This window comes from Octopus bimaculoides, chromosome 8, assembly GCF_046866305.1.
Source record: "Octopus bimaculoides isolate indiv1 chromosome 8, ASM4686630v1, whole genome shotgun sequence".
In the NCBI taxonomy this organism is placed as follows: Eukaryota; Metazoa; Mollusca; class Cephalopoda; order Octopoda; family Octopodidae; genus Octopus; species Octopus bimaculoides.
Window position 1 is genome coordinate 5568200 of NC_142935.1, and position 19774 is coordinate 5587973.

General features: G+C 33.0%; 1 protein-coding gene across 17 annotated transcripts in view; it reads right to left on the reverse strand.

Annotated features, from left to right (window-relative positions):
* LOC106878895 (receptor-type tyrosine-protein phosphatase kappa) overlaps positions 1–19774 on the reverse strand; it is a 594862-nt gene that overhangs the window by 44934 nt on the left and 530154 nt on the right. For all 17 annotated transcript variants that reach the window (XM_089356042.1, XM_089356041.1, XM_089356040.1 and 14 more), the window contains 3 exons: positions 14988–15087; positions 5214–5287; positions 2969–3103 (listed from right to left, as the gene is read on the reverse strand). In XM_089356042.1, coding sequence (XP_089212168.1) covers positions 2969–3103; positions 5214–5287; positions 14988–15087 — 309 coding nt within the window. The remainder of the gene's footprint in view (positions 1–2968; positions 3104–5213; positions 5288–14987; positions 15088–19774) is intronic.

Sequence of the window (19774 nt, forward strand, 5' to 3'; positions counted from 1 at the left end):
CAGCTTCTACCCAGTGTACTTTGTACGATCACAAAAGCACCACCGAAAAATCTGGTCTCTGAATGTTTCGGAACCGCTTCCCTCTGCAGGTGTGGTGTATCCTTTCCTTGACTTATGTCCTTATCAGCAGTCTATCCGAGGCTGTTGGTCTCATCATTGTGTATATTATCTTCAGTTTCTTCTTTCGGCAATGTGTTGAAATTGTTCACGAGTTCCTTGTTGGTTAATTGGAGAACCATGAATTTCATGTTTCCACGAGATGTGTTCCTCATTCCATGTCTTACAGATGTTTGACGGGAAGGCACTTTCCTTTTTTCTGTCTCCAGCAGTTAATCACTTCTGTCGCACACACATTCACTCTTTCTCATCGTCTTGCCATGATGACCTGATGTAGCTGACTGCAGCTGAAAGAGATCCTTGGATCCACCAAATTCGTAATTATTAGTATTTCTATCATTTATCTTTATCATAGGTTTTGTATTATTATCATTATCATCATCGTTATTATTATTATTATTATTATTATTATTATTATTATTATTTCAGTATAAATAAAATTAACTCTGGATTTATTACTCTCCATAGACATGAGCATCAAGCATACTCCTCTGGTTATTATTGTCAAGGATCTCTATCTGAAGTGCCTCTTCCTCGAACTACCTATCCTCCCCCATCACTACCACCATCATCACCACATACGATAGTCTAGCTCTGAAAGAGAGAAAGTATTAATATATCGACGCCTAAAAGTAGATAATCGGATGTGGGACTGAGAAAGAACCCCAGTATCAATGGGTAGAGTCGGAGTGTTTTAAAAAGTATGCAATTGTGGCAATGCAGCGAAAATATGAAATAATAATAATAAACGACGACGACGATGAAGTTGATGATAGTAATAATAATGATGATGGTGATGATGATAACAACATCAACAATAATAATAACAGCAAAAACGATTTTTATATATTGATTAAAGTCTATTTTTGAGTTGAACAATTTAAGTTAGTGAAGGAAAGGCGAAAACAATTTTAATGATTCGATTCTAGGTTTGTTGACCTGTATGTTTCGCCATGGTTGAATGGTTATTGATTAAAGCTAGACTCAATTAGAAACAAAAGTACATTGTAGCACTGAAGCGAGGCAGATAAATGATAAAATAATTCTACTGAATATCAGATCAATGATGACAGGAAATGGTAGAGAACACTGGTGTTAGGGATAATGCTAGATCACAACCAACTTTCATTAATTTCTAAACGTATTTACCTTTGCTTCTACGGGAATTCTTCGACTGAGACGTGAGTTTTCATAGATTGTTTTTTTTTTTACCGCAGTTATCTTTCTGAGGTTCATTTCATAAGCAAAAGGTGACGATTTTCTTCATCCTTTCCATGTGGAGTATTTAATTCCCGTTGGTGTTACAATAAATGTATTTTTTCTGGGCAAGTCACCAGTCGATCATAGCGACTTTTCTCAGAATTTCTTTCTTATAATCCCATGAGTCTAATAAACTAAGACCTGTAGAATAAAGGAGGGGCTCTGCTCATGGGTTTTACACAAACAGGGGAGACCGATGACGTCATCACCCGTGTTAACTGATGCAAGTACAAAAACATTTCGAAGAAGGAAATTCTAAATGATGATGTTGTGGTTTGAACGGTTCGTTAGGGATTTATAGTGGACACCCTATAGACAACGAAAGATGTAGAAGCGATTGAGACATAATCACTTGGCTGGATGGGGTATGTGACCATCAAACTCTCGAGTGTAGAAGCTAGCTTATTACAGTAGAAAAGACAAAGATATGAAACATCTTATCTGTAGCCAAGAAGATGAAATGTTCTTGTAAGCAACTTTATGATAATTAGTCGTGTGGATCCTCCTTGGATGTGGCGTTGGGTAACAACATCGCCCTAGGTGGGAGAGCAGTGCTCCATTCTGAATCCCCCTTGAACTTTAAACAAATTTTGGAATTGTTTACCGCTCAGATATTTTCTAGTCAGAGAAAGGCCAGCTTTTAAGATGAAATCCTTGCTATCTTGTAAATGTCCCGTTGCGAGAAGAGACATTTGGAGGGTATTGTCATCATATTTGATCAGAGAACGAATAAATATTTGACAGGAGGAGTCTAGACTGTATGAAGTTAACGCTTGAATGTGGACGTTTAGAGAAGAATGGAGAGTAGTAGTACATGTATAAGAGAAGACGTTGTTTCAGATGAAAGGAAATATGTCGTTGCTGTATAAGAGGAAGACTGTGAAGAGAACATCTGTCGCTGGTGAACAATAGACTTGATAGAGAGTGAGTGTCAGAAAGAAATCCTTCTTCACCTGCAGAGTAAGTGCGATCTAAGAGGAATGCAAACTGCACGAGTGAAGGAGCAAAGACCATCGCGGATACAGTTTTGATATGCGTTTATAAAAGTGCCAGAACGATATATTTATGTTAAGGTCAACTTGAATATATCTTAACAAGGAAAATTCAAGAGCTCTAGCATAAGCGGCTTTACGAAAGCACAGGCTTTAAGAAAGGAGAATTACAATGAACCTCTTGCAGTGGATTTTAATTGCCATATATTCTATAACTGTAAACTTAGTCCTTCTTCACTCAGTATATGCTACACTAAGAAGTAGAGTTCATAACATGGGAAACAAATACCTCCTTGCATCCATTGCAGGGAGGGTTGCCATTTCCACGTTTATTCGTTGAAACAAGGATAAATGCCCGTTGTATAAGAAACAATGATAAGCATTTTATAGTGTATCTAGTGATGTTCACAGAAAAAAAAAACATTCAGATGGATATAAATCAGACATGATAGGCACTCTGAAATAAATCGGTTTATATAATGTAAGAATAATTTCGAAAACTAGGCCATAAAAAGACTTTGTGCCTGAAATAAATAAATACAATTAAGTACTTATAAACGAAAAATATAAAAAAAAGAAAGCAAAGTTATTTTATTTACCTCATCTTTTTCATCTATTTCATTCAACATGACAATAGTAGAAGAATTGTGGTCGTATATTAGGCGCCAGAAGTCTACAACTGTGTTAGGGAGTGTCATCTGAGTGACGATGAAGGCATCTCGCTTCTTGTAACTCTAAAAATACATTGGAATAAAACGACATTGATATGTTTTAAGAAGAAGAAAAAAAAACAGAAAAAGAAACAATATGTTGAAATATGAAGAAACGAAGTTGAAAAGAAAATATATATACTTTGTCCTTTGAAATGGAAAAACAGAATTTGTTGAAGTTAGACGCTTTAAAAAAATGGTAAAATGTTGAAGATAAATAACAGAAATGCATACAAATAGATCATTACATTTTAAATGGCACTCCGTCGGTTACGACGGCGAGTGTACCAGTTGATTCAATCAATGGAACAGCCTGCTTCAGAGATTAACGTGTAAATGGCTGAGCACTCCACAGTTCTCAGTGTTATTCAACATTGCACAGAGTGTGACAAGGCTGGCCCTTTGAATTACAGGTACAACTCATTTTTGCCAGATGAATGGACAGGAGCAACGTGAAATGCTTTTCTCAAGAACACAACGCACATCTGGGAATCGAACTCATAACCATAAGGTCGTGAACTGAATACTACAACCACTAAGCTATGCATCTTCCCAAGTCGGTAACGAATTAAACCTTCCGTCGATTCACCAAAAATTTCAAAACAAGTTATGAAGGAAAGAGTAAACTAGAGCTACAGTATTAGTACATCTCTTAAAAAGTCTTAGGGGGTGGTCTACGTACAAACTGTGTCGATGTGAGATTTGGCTCGCCATGCTGCAGCCAATTGGCCGTATTATCTGAAGTTAGGTGAAACCCTCATTACTGTAAAGGAGGCTGAAGTAACATGAAATAAATGTTTCTTTTTAATAGAACGCTCTTCCACGAACCAATTCCATGTATTTACGATCGTGACCCTTAACACTCTTCCTCTTTCATACATACAAACAGATACATACATACGTGTCTGTAATTGTGTGTGTATATATATATATATATATATATATATATATATATATAATGAAATTTAGATTCAGTTGAATTAGGTACTTAAATTGAGGCACCTTGTTACCTTGTTAGGACAAACTTATTTGCACACTCAGATGATATTAGGTCAAACACTGCACAGAATTGTTTCCACCCCATATTCATGCAGGGTATGCAGATGGCACGATCCAACTTAGTGAATAAATCTGCTCTTGCTTGTTCAGACATATACTTTACATAAAGATACTTTCCAAATACTTCCGAAGAGCAGATTCCAAGGTAGGTGAGTAAAATATAAATGAGTAACAAAGATGTATAAGTTTCAGTTAATTACGGCTGTTTCGAGCGACTCCTTTAATTGATCTATGAAAGCATTACATCATTACAAGGAAGACCGTTCTCATCAGATGACCGCATAGAGCTCACGCATAAAGGACAAGTTAGATATTTAAACATATTCATATCATCAATAGAGAGCAAATGTTTACAATTATTCCGCTGCTAAATTTTTGGCAGAAGGAAAAAAGGACAGTACAGCGACAGAAAATTTGTCCTTTATGCTTGGGGTCTATGAGGTCATCTGATGAGAACGGTTTTCTTTTTAATGTTGTAATGGTTTCATTGATCAATTAAAGGAGTCGCTTGAAAAGGCCGTAATGAATTGAAACTTATGCGTCTTTGTTACTCATTTATATATATATATATATATATATATATATATATATATATATATATATATATATATATATATATCAGTATACGTGTCTGTGATAATTGTGGATATTAAATTGGGATATCATTAAATGCGCCAGGCTTCCAAATCTTCCATAAATTACAGCCAGTCCTACCACACCGAATATGAGAAGAGATTGTTAAGGCGGGGATGTATTTTATTCTATGTTTGACTGATCAGGGGCAGTCTAATGTAAATCAACAACATTAACAACATGAGCAACAATATCGTCACGAGCGCCTACACAGCTACTCTACCTGCTAGACATAGTAGCTACATCTTTTAAATCCCACCTTACGTTTTTCAAATAGGATACACTAGATAATGTAATATAAATAGAAAATGGAAGAATCAAGCATAAAATATTTTGATTATAGGACTTGTGTATCAAAACTGGGCTTAAAAAACACCAAAATGTATCAACGAAAATAAAATATGACGAAACTTAAATGACAAAAGGAGACTTTGATACTTACATTAAGGAACACTGCATTTATATAATCATTGCTCTCGTCAGCAGGCGTTGTTAGATACGGCCGACATCTGTTGGCTGGAACGAGAAAAAAGAATTTACCGATAATTCCCCGTTAATCGAACAAAATACAGCAATGAGAAATTATGGTAATTTTCTGTCATAACCAGAAAAATACATTATTCGGAAAATAGAAACCAATGAGGAAGTCTCCGTCACATTGATGACCTATAGTACACATAAGTCAGCAATGAAGGACACATTTTTAATTGACATACTATGGATTTTAATAGAAAATCTCATTGTAATATGTTACAAAAATTATATTCAAAATGGCATCATCGTAATTAACGTCACAAATCACAGAATTCCTAATAAAAGTAAGTTAGTATTAACTTGATGTTTTTTTTCTAAAACCCAGATGCTACATGTACAACATGTTTCTGTCTAAACGGAGTTCAAATTCATAGCACCTAAGAAAATATTCGTCTATTTGCTCCGGTTACAAAGATGAAAGGAATAAAGAAACAGAAAAGAAATAAAGTAATAAAAATAGATAAAAGTAGTTAAAAGAATATGGCAGGAGAATAACGTTCAAAACTCATTTTTTTCTGGAGGATGTGGATGTTGGTTAGTACTTCCATGAAGGTACAGGTTTTTAGTTAAAATCTCAGGTAAATCCAGGCTCTTTAATATAATATATACATGCTATTACGGAAACTTTACACGGATCCCTGGATCCAGCTTTAGCTGTAATCTTGGAACCTAATGATCGATCAACTATAGCACTTACCCTGCGTACCTATTCGATTAGATCACAAGTAAACTAAACCTATCATACTCTTTCTTTCTCTCTCTCTCATATATATATATATATATATGTATGTGTGTATGTATGAATAGAAATCTAATTCTGCTCATATATGTGTGTGTGTGTGTGTGTGTGTGTGTGTGTGTGTGTGTGTGTGTGTGTGTGTGAGTAAAAATAAATACAAAAAAGGGGTTTTGTATGATCGTGTATAGAGGAATATATTATTTTATTTAAAAGAATTCCAACTCCGTCTGTTTTTTATGTTTTATTTATACTCTTGTAAAATTAATGTGGGATATAGAATATGGAATATATAATATATAATATAAAATATAAAAATGGATGGTACAATGAAATGAAGTATTGAATGTCTTATTGAATATATGGAATATGTCTTATTGAATATATGAAATATTGAGTGTTCAATATAAAGGATTAAATATATGAAGGTGAATACGTATTTTCTATACCTTGTGGTATTTCATCATGGCCGGTATGACAGACTGTAACAATAAGACATATTCCATATATTCAATAAGACATTCAATACTTCCTTTCATTGTACCATCCATTTTTATATTATATATTCCATATTCTATATCCCACATTAATTTTACAAGAGTATAAATAAAACATAAAAAACAGACAGAGTTGGAATTCTTTTAAATAAAATAATATATATATTTATGTATGTATGTATGTATGTATATAAAATATAATAATAAACGCCTAATATAATTATTTCTGTATTTATATTTCCATTCCGAGCTATGCTGCACGACTGTTTATCCACAGACCAACAGACGAATTCCAGCTATTTATAGATTATCGGAGTCTTTTTTTTTTTTTACTTTTCATTTTTGCTATGAGAAGAGATTGTAAGAATACCACTCAAGCATTTCCCATTTATGGAGAAAGGGACACTTTAAGGGATATTTCATGTCTCTTGTCGCTGTGTAATATCGCCAATTTAGAGAGAGAAGCGAGAGAGAAGCGAGAGAGAAGCGAGAGAGAAGCGAGAGATAAGGAGAAAAGGGAAATTATATATATATATAGAGAGAGAGGGATATAGAAAAAGACGACTCCATTAATTAGATTGTACTTTATTTATCGACTGCAGAAGGATAAGGTGCAAGTATCTCGCGGGTAGGTTCCAAACTGATCATCATAGAGATCTGGATTATCATAGGATTCCGGATCTTTTAGTCTTTTAAATGACTCAGAATTCACTGTCGTTAAATAATCATATAACATTTACATTCCACTTTTATATTTTATATAATTTGAAATAAAAACAATTTATCTATTTACTAACAAAAGGCACTTAAGACCATCAGTTACTTATTGATATTTGTAATCAATAATAGTTAAACTAACACACCAACTGACTAACACAAAAGTTATACCTGAGCCTGAGAGAGTGCATCACTGAGTGGCTAAGAGAGTTTTACACCTTTTCCCTAAGCGAGAATTTTTCTCCATTGTAAACTGTAGTGAAGCTGCGTTCAGGAGTTAAAATATGTCACAAACATGTTTAAGCTAACCTAATGTTTGTTTAAATATTTATACACTTTTACAGCCATTATATAGCTTGTATGTCTCGTTGTTTTCTTTATAACTTTAGAGAACAAATGTTTTGTGTGCCTATGTGTGTGTGTTTGTACGTGTGTGTGTGTGTGTGTTTGAGCGTGTGTGTGCGTATGTGTGTATATGTGTGTGTGTATGTGTGTATGTGTGTGTGTGCGTGATATGTTCTCTAGTAAGACAAATCTAGTCGCCCACAAAGTTGCATCGATACCTAAACATATTTCTCGTATTTACTCAACGACACACACACGTGTCAGTATAGAATCGTATGTCCCAAGTAGTTATGTGCCTTGTACTCCTTCCTATGAGGGGCGAAAGAAAAATGAAACCTGAGCATTTTCAAAATAATCATCGCCAGCAGTAAATAAAATCAGATTGTTGTTCATTAGAGAAATATGCTTAAACTTTTAATTTTATAAAGTTTGGTTTTAATACAAGTCTTGTAAGTCTCTCAGTGAAGGCGCGATGGCCCAGAGGTTTGGGCAGCGGACTCGCTGTCATAGGATCGCGGTTTCGATTCACAGACCGGGCGTTGTGAGTGTTTATTGAGCGAAAACATCTAAAGCACCACGAGGCTCCGGCAGGGGATGGTGGCGAACCCTGCTGTACTCTTTCACCACAAATGTCTCTCACTCTTACTATCTGTTTCTGTTGTGCCTGTATTTCAAAGGGCCAGCTTATCACACTGTGTCACGTTGAATATCCCCGAGAACTACGTTAAGGGTACACGTGTCTGCAGAGTGCTCAGCCACTTGCACGTTAATTTCACGAGCAGGCTGTTCCAGTTGATCGGATCAACTGGAACCCTCGACGTCGTAAGCGACGGTGTGCCAACAACAACAATAAGTCTCTCAATCAACAACTGTCATTAAACGGATAGTAATGTCCGTTAATTATATGCCATTTCCCTTTTCATAATACAACTGTTGCTAAATATATTTTCATGATAAACCATACAACCAGCGGTAAAGTATTTGGTATTCCGTAGATTGCGAAACAATCTTTATAAACCATGTGTTGTAGGACAGACTACTTTCACTGCTGACAGAAGACAATAAAATTCTGACACGTTGGCATCAGTTTCAATACTGAAAGCAAAATAAAATAGAATTCTCCTTTCCTCCACCACATCAATTACTTAGAACTTAATTTAACTTCTGTGTGATCTATTAAAGTAAACATCATACAACGATGACGTATGGTTTGTAGGTTCGAAATTGTATGTTTCGAAATTGTTTACCTAATTATGCGAATTTTGAAAAGGCATGAATGTTACAAGCCCTCAATTCTATTAGTCTATAAATTTCTGTTCTTTAATGTAATTTATAAAATATATCACATCTGCACAAAAATGAGAGACTCTACAAGAAGCAGAAAACTTCATTTCTCGAAATTTTTGTCCATTAACTGACAAGTGTCATGCAAAATTAAGACTGACATACGTAAAGAAATTTAATTAAAATATAGTAGATTCTATTGGAAATATTTAAAATCAAGTTGCTTTTGAAATCGGTCCAGTCTCTACGCACATATATATTTTATGACATACTTATATTTGAAGACTTACACATGTATGTCTGTTGCTTTGTGTGTGCTTATGTTTCTGTATACTTGTTAGTTATGACTTATCTATTATATATGTATATATATATATATATATATATATATATATATATATATATATATATATATATATATATGAATGTATGTATATGTGTGTATGAGTGAGTGTGGTGGGAGAAAGAGAATAAATATATATAGTGTATGGAATGATCGCATAGAGAGGAAAAAATGTAAACCTTGGTCTTTTATTAACAACAGACAGTGAGGCACCGATGTATATTCGAATTTAAATCAATTTGGAGCCTCAGTCAAAAAGTTTGTTCCTTCAAAATGCTTCATTTCTCACAAAAGTTGAATTGTGCCAAAATTATTAGAAGTAGGCTCGAGTCAATGCAACAAGTGAGCGTTTTGACAAGGAAAGGCGTCAGATGTACCACAGTGAAGAGGTTGGCAGGCTAAAGTAACAATTGTAAGCTACATACAGCAAGAAAATATTGTGGACGATAGAAATAAAACAAACTACTTCAAATAGATATTCGAGAGTTACATACGTCAGCGCACATACACACAGATACATACACATGTTTGTACATAGAAAAATAAACAAAACATATACATATTTATCGATACACTCACACAAATCGTATGAAAAAACATATTATGCATACAAACATACATACTTATGTTATTTCCATGGATATGAACGCATGGACAGGTGCAGAGATCAGTGTGCGGTTTAGAAAATCACTTTGCCACCACTTCGGTCTGGCTTCAAGACCACTGTGGAGGAAATAGGACTAATGATCTACTCAAGTTTAGTGTTCACCAGTAACCTGTGCGTGGTTACACCTCTCTCTCTCTGTGTTTGCGTGAGCGTGCGCGCGTTTACAGTATATAACCTGTGTAATTTGTGTTCATGTCTCTTTATATCTCGCAACGTAGAGTCTCGAGAGATAAAAGACGGGAAGTAAAGATGAAAACAAGTATTCGTTTTGCAGTGAAGGTCTTAACCTTTTGGGGGTATGCACTATCATGGCTGCCTTACAAGAAATGATATATCATATTTAGAGTTTTTCTACCTAGACAACCATTAGTCTTAATAAACACACATGTGTGTATGCATATATACACACAAACTCTCTCTCTCTCTCTCTCTCTCTCTATCTCTATCTCTCTCTCTCTCTCTCATATATATATATATATATATATATATATATATATATATATATATATATATATATATATATATATATATATATATATATATACATATATATATATACAATGGCATACGCTCACAAAGACACCCACTCACACACATATAGTCATATATACACACACACACGGGGGTGTGTGTATATATAAATAAAATATATGAAAAACCGGTTATAAACTGGTTTGAAAATATTCGATATTCATTCGAAACTTTTAGGTTCATATTAAAAGTGGAATTTTGCTGTTTTTAACATCTGGTATTTTCTTGTAACATAAGTCGTTGCTTTATACTACAAAAATTCGAACGCTATTTCTTTTATGATCCCCTTGACACTTTTCTAAATGACTTACTTTCTATGATAGACGTAGATTACTTTTGAGCACAGTCGTTTCTTTATTGTAATCTTTATAGAGATGTATTATTGGATTTGGAACCTACAAGTTTTAGATAAGTGTCATGAATAATCCTCGCTTGGATATATGCTGTAATTGGATCGATCTTATATACATTTGGTGTAGAATAAATTTAATTCAAACGCCTAATATAATATGCTTCGTGACAAATATCATGAGGTTTTCACAACAATGTGTTTTCATAAATTTCAAATGAAGACATTGCTATGTAGACCAAAAGTCCTACATACATCTAAATCAAATTCAATTTCCATTATGATAACCTTAGCAACAATTTCGAAGTGAGAACTGGTTTGGGGAAATCAATTCTTTTTTTTTTTTTATTCTTTGGAATGCTAAGAAATGACAATGCTGAATGTCACTTATTTTCCATGTCTCTGAATGAAGGAATGGAACAACGTACGTCAAGAGACCGAGCAAACAATAGAGCGGAATCAATAGAGATGTAAACTTATAATATTACACTTTAGTATCTGAGTGTATAGAATTATAAATAGCAAACAATGGCGCGAGTATAAAAAATATTATTTAAACGGTGGCTAAGAGATGAGAAATCGTGTAAGTAGCTGACAAATTAAGGGATAACAATATTCAAACAATTATTAAGGTTCCCCATGAATTGTAACCCAGCTATTCAGACTGCAATGAATAATTACAAAAGATGTATGCATGTACACATGCATATGTGTGTGTATACATATATTTCTATATAAATGTTTGTGTATATATATATGTGTGTGTATATATATATCTATATATATATATATATATTCATACCTACATACATTATATGTACATACATACATATACGCATGTCCCTATACGTACGCACATGCATACGTATATACATACATACATACACACACACACACACACACACACACACACAAATATATATATACACAAATAGATAGACATACACATGCATATTCACATATACGTATACATATGTATATTACATACGCAGATGTATGTGTGTGTGTGTGTTATTTGTTTTTCAGAATAATTGTTTAATCGGAATTAATATTGATACTAAACAAAAACGTAGCGGTACGAAAGTTATGGTGTTGCTAATACTTCACGTCACCAGTAGTTTCTGTTACATAAGTAGCTAGAACACATAACTGGCAGCAGAATGCAAAGGAGGCAATAATTTGGTGTGGTTTCTGGGAGTTTTAGAAATGAAATTAAATGGTTATTCCAAAGCTTAGAAAAGGCGAGAACTAAGAAACTATTTCAATGATGTCACAGGGAAGTAACTAATTATATTCTCCATCCTAGAATAGAATTACTAAAACATTCTGATAATCATTTACAAATTATTCTCGGTTGAATTTACAATTGTTTATCATTGCCATACACAATTTTAAAAGAATTGCAAAACAGTCGAGGATAAAATTATCGTTAACGTATTCTGCATTCATAAATTAGATTTCGGCGGTATATTTTGAAATACGAATTTCTTAATTAAGATGCTGTAGAAGTAAACATTTTCTATACTTATGAATATAACATTGCGCTCCAGATACTGTTGTATAATATAGTATACTTGAATCAATAAGTTAGCCATGACTGTAATACAGTAATGTAGTATATTTGAACTAATAATATAATACTTTGCTCTGGTTGCGTCTATATAATACAGTTTAATATTATATCATCATATATTATATATAATAAATAATCTCGTTTATTATAATTTATTATAATAAATTACTACACTTTTAAGTTACTGGATTATGAAATAGTTTATAAATATTTTGAAATGAATAATAAATTTTAACGCAAATATCAATATCAGAAATGTAAAGAGAATGAAATAATATTGTATTTTACGTAAATACTATATTAGAAAAATGTGACCTTAGGATATGTAGCATATTAGAAAATTTGTTTGAATCGAAAATAATCAATAATTAATTAGAAATAACAACATAGCTTTAAAATAAGGATATCATCAACTGAAATCAATAGTAGTAAAATGAAAATAGTTATAGTCCATTGTAAATGAGTGTTTTGCATAGTGTTAATGAGTTTCTCCTAGAAAATCAACAAGGTAGTAGTGACCAGCATGTTACATAACAACAGTAATTATCTTAATCAGAATAATATTTGATCTTAGGTAAGATTGCATTCGTCACTGCTGCAGGTTTATTTCTAATAAGCCAGAATAAAAAAAAAAGTATAAAATTTATTACAATATATCCCAGGGTTAGAAGCTTCCACATCAGATTTTCTTTCCCATTCAGTCTGAGTGCTGTTTAGTTTTACTGAAGAAATGACATTGCTATAAGGTTTTCAAATCTCTCACATCCTTTAGTTTTCTACAACCAATTTAACGGTTTCTTTTCAATTTGGTATAACACAGGATAGTTGTCTCCCCTAGAATTATATGTTTTCATATCTTGCCTATTTTCCAATCTGGCTGGCAGTTATACTGCATCTATAGCTACAGTTGTATATATTCCTCGGAGTTAGTTGATATCGCACCATCTCTCCTCAGGCCCATCTAATGACCTAGTTTCTTCTCAGTTCCATATTTAAGAAATGAGGAATTATGTACATTATTTACATTATTTCTTGTTTGTTGCTAACACAACGTTTCGGATGATATACCCTCCAGTCTTCTTCAGGTGTCTTGGGGAAATTTCGAACATGGGTTCTCATTCCTAAGGTATTTTTCGATGTTGTTATTAATTTTATTATTATCGAACTCGGAATCTTGAGGTTAGTAGACCGCGCTCGTAACCACTACGCCATATGCCCGTGGGCAATTATGGAGCGAATTTTAGGGCTTATAAATCTAATATTCTCCTATCCTTCCTTAATACCGGTTCCCATATGCTGCTCATATCTGCACTCGGTCTGCTTAGGAGGTTGTTGTGTCCTAGCATATGTGCTGCTTCTTTTAGTTTTCGTATTTTCCAGTGGTGTTCTCTGTCTATTATTTTAACTTTATCCCACAGGGGGAGATGGTCTCCATTTTTCCATATTTGATCAGCTATACCCGATTTATCAATATCTCCTCGTGTCACAGCTTTGCGATGTTCGTCCACCCTTATTTTGAAAGGGCGGCACAGCTGCATGGGATGGAGTACACGCATTTTTTGGTCATATTCTCATCTATTGGTGGTTTTACTCGAAGGAGATATTTGCGAAGTGTTGTATTACTCTTGAATACTGTCCTGGTGTCATAAGGGCCGCATATCTTTTGTATCTTTTCGGAGAGGCCTCTCACATAGGGTAAACGGACTGTGGACAGTTTATTGGCTTCATCCTCTCTCTTTTTCATAATTGAAGTGGATAGTATACTTACTTTTGAGGTAGTTGTTGCTTAATAGATTGTTACTGAGCTTGATCATTTCTTCGTGGTGTGTATCACGATCGTTACTTATATTCTTTGCACGATCGTTACTTATATTCTTTGCACGATGTTTTAGGCACTGAGTAATCCCTCTCTTTACACTGTATGGAGGGTGGGAATTGAAGTTGAGGTATCGTCACTTATAAGACTTGCGAGCATTTCTATAACAATTATAGGTTTCATTTCTAAGAGTTACTCGTTGTCAATATTCTTATGAACGGGATACACAAAAACGCATTTACAGCCACAAATGTATTTTTTCACGAAGTGTTTTATAATCCCAAGTCTCGGTTTATGACATTTTTTCTTTGCTTAATTTAACATTAATCTATCTCATGATACCAAAGTATAATCAATAGCCTCATTCTGTTTCACATTTCAAAAATGGTGTCGATATATGTTACCTTTGAAATTAGCTTTCAAATCTGAATGGTACTTTTTCCTCATATTTTCTTCTTAAACTATTGCATCTTTTAGATAAACCTTTTAGATAATTTTCAGAAGAAGATATTTTAAATAATGTAACATATAAAACATATGATTAATTTAATGAATAATATTCAGTCTTCCTCTATCAAATTTTGAAGTTATTGTTACCACACTGATGATAATGTTCCCCCATCCAAATTATATGTTTGACCCTTTTCCTTGTATTGATCCAACTTCAATATCCATAGAACCATGTATATTCACTCAACATATCTCTCGGTTGCAGTTACAAATATTTATTTCGAGTAAGTCTAAATATATATTGTTACAGTGAATTAATTATTCATCATCATCTATGCGAATGAATATCATTAAAAGGACTATTTTCTACATACCTGGTGTAATATTTTTACATCTATTTTTGAAAATATTCTCTGGTCGCAAAGCAGATGTTGATTCATCTCTATCCATTGTTGCAGATATAAGCCGCAAAATCTGGAAAAAGAATATGAAACGGTTTAGATTGGCACACGAGACCACTGCAGCAGCCACACGTGATTATAACAGAAATACATTTGAAAGAATAAGGTATTATAGGCTCCAGATGAATTACATATACGTATATAAAACATACACAGATATACACACGTATTCATGGGTGTGTAAACTTTCCTCCGAACCACATGGTTCCAAGTTCAGTCCCATTGTGTGGCACATTGGGTGAGTGTCTTCTCTTATAGCTTCAGGCCGAGTAAAGCCATATGAGTGGATTTGGTAGATAGAAAATGAAAGAAGCCCATTGTGTGTATATACGTGTATGTTTGTTTATATATATATATATATATATATATATATATGAAAGAAGGTTTGAAAATGCACTTATTTTAAAGATATTGTTGTTGACACTGTTAATTAGGGTTTTGAAGTCAAAGAGTTGGTCGAGTGTGTGGGACCATAGGATGAGGCGATCATCCAAGTAACGTTTCCAATTCTTCAACAGGTATTGGTGGAAAGACAGGCCATATCTAGTTTTGGATTTGTCGTAGATCTGCAATTCTAAGTAGGCCATCACCAGGCTTGCATATGTAGGGGCAACTTTAGTCCCCATTGCAGTCCCTGCTACCTGTCTGTAGGTGTTATCATTAAAATTCAAAAAATTGTTTTGAAGGATAAACTTAAAGCCCTCGATGATGAATTCTTTTTTTATTCTTTCTGGGATCTCATTGGGGTATTTTTCTAGCCAGAATTTAATGGCTTCCAGTCCATATTGATATTGGATCGTAGTGTAAAGATTTATTACATCATCCTCCTCAACTTTATTCGATTATCAAAGAATATGTATATGTATTTTTCCATATATGTATTTTCATACACTGTTTTTAACATTTTCATCTTATTATCAGAGAATGTGTGATAATCAGTATGTAACACTACAAAGTTCATACAAAGCTTTATACTTTAAATATATTTTATCATCAAAGAATGTATATGTGCATTTTAATACTCAAACTGTTTTTTAACATTTTTTATTATTCTCAAAGACTTTTGGTAATCTTTTTCTAAAAAAGTGAAACCCGTTAAGTAAATAAATATCTTTAAAATAAGTGCATTTTCAAACCTTCTTCCATATATATTTCCACTCGTACGGTATTCCACAACTTTACTTTATTATATATATATAAACTGTAAGCTCCACTAAATATATTGTTTTACCAATAGGATTGTCTTCTTGACCAAACAAGAGAAACCGAATAGGTTCTACACAAGAAATAAAAAGTGTTGACTTTCTCAAAAAGGATAATTTTACTGTAAATTAAGTAATATCAGTTTTATACACGCATAAGTCAGATAAACATACAATTGATTAAGAAATGAAGTTGGGCAGATCCCCTCTGAGGCGTTGTCAGCAAACCGTGAAATGATCCGTTGGAAGCCTTCCTCCTTCTGCCTATGTATCAATAGTATAGAATGAATGGGTTTACATTTTTATTGAAGTCACGATGGGGCTTTCTATTAATTAAATTTATATGTATATATCATATATATTCTTTATATATGGTCAGACTGCTAGATTACTTCTTAGGTATGATTAAGCGATAACATGTAAGACAGAATTGCGTCTCAAAAATATACTGCAACAATATAGCTTCCTATAATATATACAGCTCACCCTCTTTTAGGTATTGTTTTTTGATTTCCTGATTCTAAGTCGATATGGTTTCACTGAACTTTTAACACAACGTCTCGTCGCCCACACCTTGTATGATAATGTAAGGTGGAACTTTGTGAAAGCCTGTAAGACTGATAGACTTTGTGTAATATATATATATATACATATGTATACATATATACATATGTACGTATGTACATATGTATGTGTATATGCATGTATGTATCTATGTATGTACATATGTATGTACGCATATATGTATGTATGCATGTATGCATATATGTATGTATGTACGTATGTATGTATGAATGAATGTATGTATACATGTAGATATATATGTATATGCGTATGCATATACAATTCGGCTGTTCTAGACTCCCCTTCGGTTAGTATTGTAATTACTATCATCAAGGCAATTCTAGGAAGCACATGGAGCTCTATGAAAATTGAACAAAACTGAGAAATAAATATAGCTGATAGAGAACCAAAATTATATATACATGCATACATATATGTGTGCGTGTGTGTGTTCGCGCACACGTGCTTGCGTGTATGTTTATATTTGTTTGTATGTATGTATGTATACAAGCATATATATATATATATATGCACACGCACATTTTTCATACACGTACGTATACAGGGATGCTTGACTAAACCCTTTGAGTAGAATCCTATAACAACTGATACGGAAGGAAATGATTTCCACAGATTTTAGGGGCCAAATAATGTCGGCATGTTCCCCGTTGCCAAATTTATCTTTATGTGAAATCTTATTGACCACTCCTTTCTGAAGGAACTAACTGGAATTTATGAGGAGTGATAGACATTTTGTGCCAAACCGTATATTAATATCAGCGAGAGCAATTAACAATTTAGCATTTCACATCTTACACGCGATTATATGTAAGCATGTATATCTACTAGGAAGTATAAATGTGCATAGGGACATGCATACAAACACGAGAGCACGCACATGCAGTTGAGCTATCTCTCATTCCCTCTCTATCTCTCTACGAATACTAACATATATACATACATGCATCTTAAATATATATATACACACACACACACATACATATGTTCCGTATACTAATGTATATGTATAAGGTATGCATCAAAGTTTAATATGACGTATACGTGTGCGAGTGTTGCAGAACTGTAGATACATTACATCGTTTATGTACCTCATTATCATGAAGCTACGAATTACATGTATTTCAAAATATATGTAATTATACGTAAAAAACAAAAAACGGTATTGGACAACCAATAAACTTGAGTTTGAATCTATTTTCATGAGATACAAATATTAGTTTTTTATGCGTACATTTAATAGTATAGGAGAGGTATAGTGAATCGTTTAGCGCCATTTATTTAATGGCACCGAAGTGACGAAAGAGGACAAGAACGAAATAGCAGTTAAAAATCATATGAATGCCAAATATATTCCGTGAGATAAATTTTAATGACAATTAAAAATACAAAAAGATCTCAATATGTTAATAGTGTAGATATAAAAATGAATATTGTAAGAAGAAATCAAAATGTTTTTTATGATGTTAGTTACGTTCTCAAACCCTTTAATTCCTTTTATTCAAGAGAAGGATTCATCTTTGAGACGATCCAGTGCAATCTAATAAAGTATGTTTTTTTCTGAGATTTACACACAAATTACATTCAATAAACGGATAAGAATATTTAACCATAATTGAGTAGCATTTCTTGTAAGCCTTAAGTGAAGTCAAACATATTTTTTCCATTAGTTTCTTCAGGCAAATTACGAAAATAATTAAGAGTAAAATACAAAAAAATTGAATAAGATTTATGAAAGTATTTTTATGAGTTTCAGAAAAAGCTATCTCTTGATATCTTCTTTTAAAAGATATGACTTGAAAATTAAACAAGTGTAATTCGTAAAAAGAGTTTTAGGAAACATACATTGATGTGATGAAGATTTCTTTGTGTATATTCTCAACACCACTTCCAACAAACAACAACGTTTTACAGAAATTGTTTAGAAGCAAATTACAATCAATCTGTATATATCACACAGACGCAATTTCATATAAACTCGGCGGGTCTTTTTTATTTATATATATATATATACTCAATATACATAGTTTACATATATACATTGCGTATATACATAGCATATGTACTTCCAGCCTCAACATTTTAATATCTCAAAACACAATAGCAGGTAATTAATTATATACATATCCGCTTACTACGTACTCTTACAACCACAATATACTGTGTGTTTTTTATTTAAATTACTAGTAATGTTCTCTCAATTACTAATTTACATTATGTACCTTTTAAAGTAGATTAAACAAATTAAACTGCTAGGTTGATGAAACAGTTTCATATCTTGTCGGCGATTTACAAACAAGGCGCCATCTTAATCCATGATTGATTGTTTGCAAGTCAGTGTAGATACCAAAACAAAAATAAAAGAATTAAATTCTTTAAAACAAAACAGGTTAGCGGTTAAATGTCTTAACCTGTTTCTGTTGTAATTAACTTGAAAGCTTTATATTATTAAAATCGTCATTCTATCGGATTTTTTAAAATTTCAATGTCTTTGTTTTTGTTTTGTTTTTCATTGTTTGGGGGATGGATACATGTTTAAATGCAGGAAAGTAGACATTAGAAATTATTTTGTGGGTAGCTTTGAGAAAGCAATCGAGAAAATAATTTCCTTATTCTGCTGTGATTTATTAGTGAAGAGAGACAAAGAAATTATTGGTGTTAAATGAAACATCAGCAGAAAGTAAGAAAATGAAAAGAGAATTATTGGTAGCAAAACTGTTTCTTTGATCAGCCTGAACGTATCCATATAGTGGTAAGAAATGTTCTGATATATCTTCTCATTAATCTCACTGATCGTGTCTGAAAGATTAAATCAGCTAATGTGTTTAGTTATCTGATAAAATTAACTAATAATATATTTACTATGATATCTCGCTCGACATTAATATCTGTTGGCAGATGATATTGATTAGCTCG